General features: G+C 39.3%; 1 protein-coding gene across 3 annotated transcripts in view; it reads right to left on the bottom strand.

The window, feature by feature from the left end:
* The window catches only part of LOC138006225 (ADP-ribose glycohydrolase OARD1-like), a 5,555-nt gene that overhangs the window by 595 nt on the left and 2,460 nt on the right, over positions 1 to 2,500 (bottom strand). For all 3 annotated transcript variants that reach the window (XM_068852416.1, XM_068852413.1, XM_068852414.1), the window contains exon 4: positions 2,306 to 2,364. In XM_068852416.1, coding sequence (XP_068708517.1) covers positions 2,306 to 2,364 — 59 coding nt within the window. The remainder of the gene's footprint in view (positions 1 to 2,305; positions 2,365 to 2,500) is intronic.

Below are 2,500 nucleotides of genomic sequence, written 5' to 3'. Positions count from 1 at the left end.
ATATTGTCCTTCAGTAGCATTTTAAATGAAACAGTTTAGAATCCAATTGAGGCCTTACACTACTGTAAAATTGATGTTAAGGACGTTCGCGCCCATTGCTACTGCGCATTTTTTCCCGCATGTCACGCACACGTCATGCATCGCAGACCACGCAGGTAAACACGATGCTAAAGGCGCAAAAATTTTCCACAAGAATAGAACGTGAAAGTATGTGGCATCATGGGATAGCTTTGGACCCAGGTCTTCTCGGAAATGTCACGCAATGGCTTGACAGTGCGAATAAACAATCGCTTTGAGAACTTCGCAGCGATTTTACTCTCTTGAATGCTCGGTGACCCCCATTTTTCGTTCCGTAGATCACTTCCTTTCTTGATTTTGTCCATTTTAACAAAAAACAAAAAAAATCTGTACATGAGAAGTTACAGCTGCAAAGGTTAATTTAGTTATATTAGTTACGTTGAACTGAGTACGTTTACCTGATCTAAATTTTACTACTGTAGTTTTTTTATTGCTGACAGTTGTAAGCAGTTGTAAGCTAAGATCGTCTTAAAGTAACGCAATCTTCTAAAAATGCACCTCATGATCTCGAAAACGAGCACGGTGACCCCCCATTTTTTTTGCCTTTGTGGCAAAAGTAGGTCATTACGTTTCTGCGTGGCAAGTTTTAAAAAAATCTGGACGTGGGAACGTTTTGGGCGCGAACGTCCTTAAAATTGTTAAAAAACGTTTAGAATCCGAGCTTTCGCCGATCTACGGCATCATCAGGGATAAGAAAAAATATTCCGCGTAGGGCTTATATAGAGATGTAAAGTAAAATGTGAGAAAAGCGAAAGAATGTGGGGGTAAAATGCCTAAAATAAATAAAGAGGTATGAATATGAATAAAAACGAATGGTATGGTCTAATGACCGAGTGTAAAGAAGATATGCTAAGTAATTTCTAGAATAAAAGGTCCGCGAATTCGCTGCATTCCTCTCGGAAATTTTGACGACGTCCTCCGTCTCAATGGGTATCCCGAAAGCATCATAGACAAAACTAAGCACTCTCAGAACCACCAGGAAAACCCCCGACCTCTCAACACCGAATGGTCTTACCTGAAGATCCCATATATCTCCGAACGTCTAAACTACAGAATCGCAAGCATTTTCCGAAAAGAGGGCATACCAGTTCGGGTCGCGCACAAATCATATACTCTCAGACGAGCCCTCTCTCACAACAACAAAGAACGGACATGCACGAGGGCCAATTGCCCTATCTCCGGCACCAATTGTGCTTATTACGCAATGCTGTTTACCAAATCACATGCAACAACTGCAACCAGCATTACATCGGGAGCACTATACGCTTTATCCATGATCGTGTGAGAGAACAAGTGAACAATGACAACTCCTCCGTGAAGAAAGACCTCTCTCAGTGCCAAAACAAGGTTAACAAAGGCATCGAAATTAAGAGTATTGTACTGGAAAACGATCCCGCAAATCTACGACTGCTCGAAGCGTTTTACATACGAAAGTACAAACCTATCATGAACTCCCGAGAGGAATGCAGCGAATTCGCGGATCTTTTATTCTAGAAATTACTTAACATATCTTCTTTACACTCGGTCATTAGATCATACCACTCGTTTTTATTCATATTCATACCTCTTTATTTATTTTAGGCATTTTACCCCCACATTCTTTCGCTTTTCACACATTTTTACTTTACATCTGTATATAAGCCCTACGCGGAATATTTTTTCTTATCCCTGATGATGCCGTAGATCGGCGAAAGCTCGGATTCTAAACGTTTTTTAACGATTTTAACATCAATTTTACGGTAATGTAAGGCCTCAATTGGATTCTAAACTGTTTCATTAAATAAGAACTTTTGGATCAGGGGTGACAACACTAGGGAGACATCACTGGAAGTTTAAAAATACATGACTGTGTACAAAAATGGTCATTACACACAAATGTGAACTGTTCCATTGTATTGAGAGCACTGAAAAATTTTTGTTCAGGAGGTTACCAAATGTTGCCGTTACGGTATAAATTTGCTAGCCCTTGAATTCTCGATAGTGCCACTTATAGATTTTATTCTATCTAATGCCAGATGATTTTACCCCTCAATGGGGGCCCCCTCTGGGCTTACATTAGCCGAGGGTAAACAAAATAATTTTATGATTGGCATTTCATTTTCAAATTGGAAATTTCTGAGGTAGAAACCATTGAGAACAGCCACAGGTTTTTCTTCATTGGTAGCCTAAATAAGGATAATTAGTGAAACCATATTAAGTTTAGGACTCTAAACAAAATAATCTTTACCAAGTAATACACATATCTGCCTCCTCTTTTCAGGATTGCCACACCTCCTGGCTTCTGCCCTACAAAATAATACAACATAACTGTGAATCATCGCAGTCAATATAAATAACTTTTTTTCATGTAGCGAGAGGGAAAGGTGCTCAACACCCACTATAAATCCCCTGATAAATTTGAGGTAAAAAGGCATAATAAACT

The sequence above is a fragment of the Montipora foliosa genome, chromosome 6 (genome assembly GCF_036669935.1).
Source record: "Montipora foliosa isolate CH-2021 chromosome 6, ASM3666993v2, whole genome shotgun sequence".
In the NCBI taxonomy this organism is placed as follows: domain Eukaryota; kingdom Metazoa; phylum Cnidaria; class Anthozoa; order Scleractinia; family Acroporidae; genus Montipora; species Montipora foliosa.
This window is presented reverse-complemented; position numbering and strand designations above follow the sequence as displayed.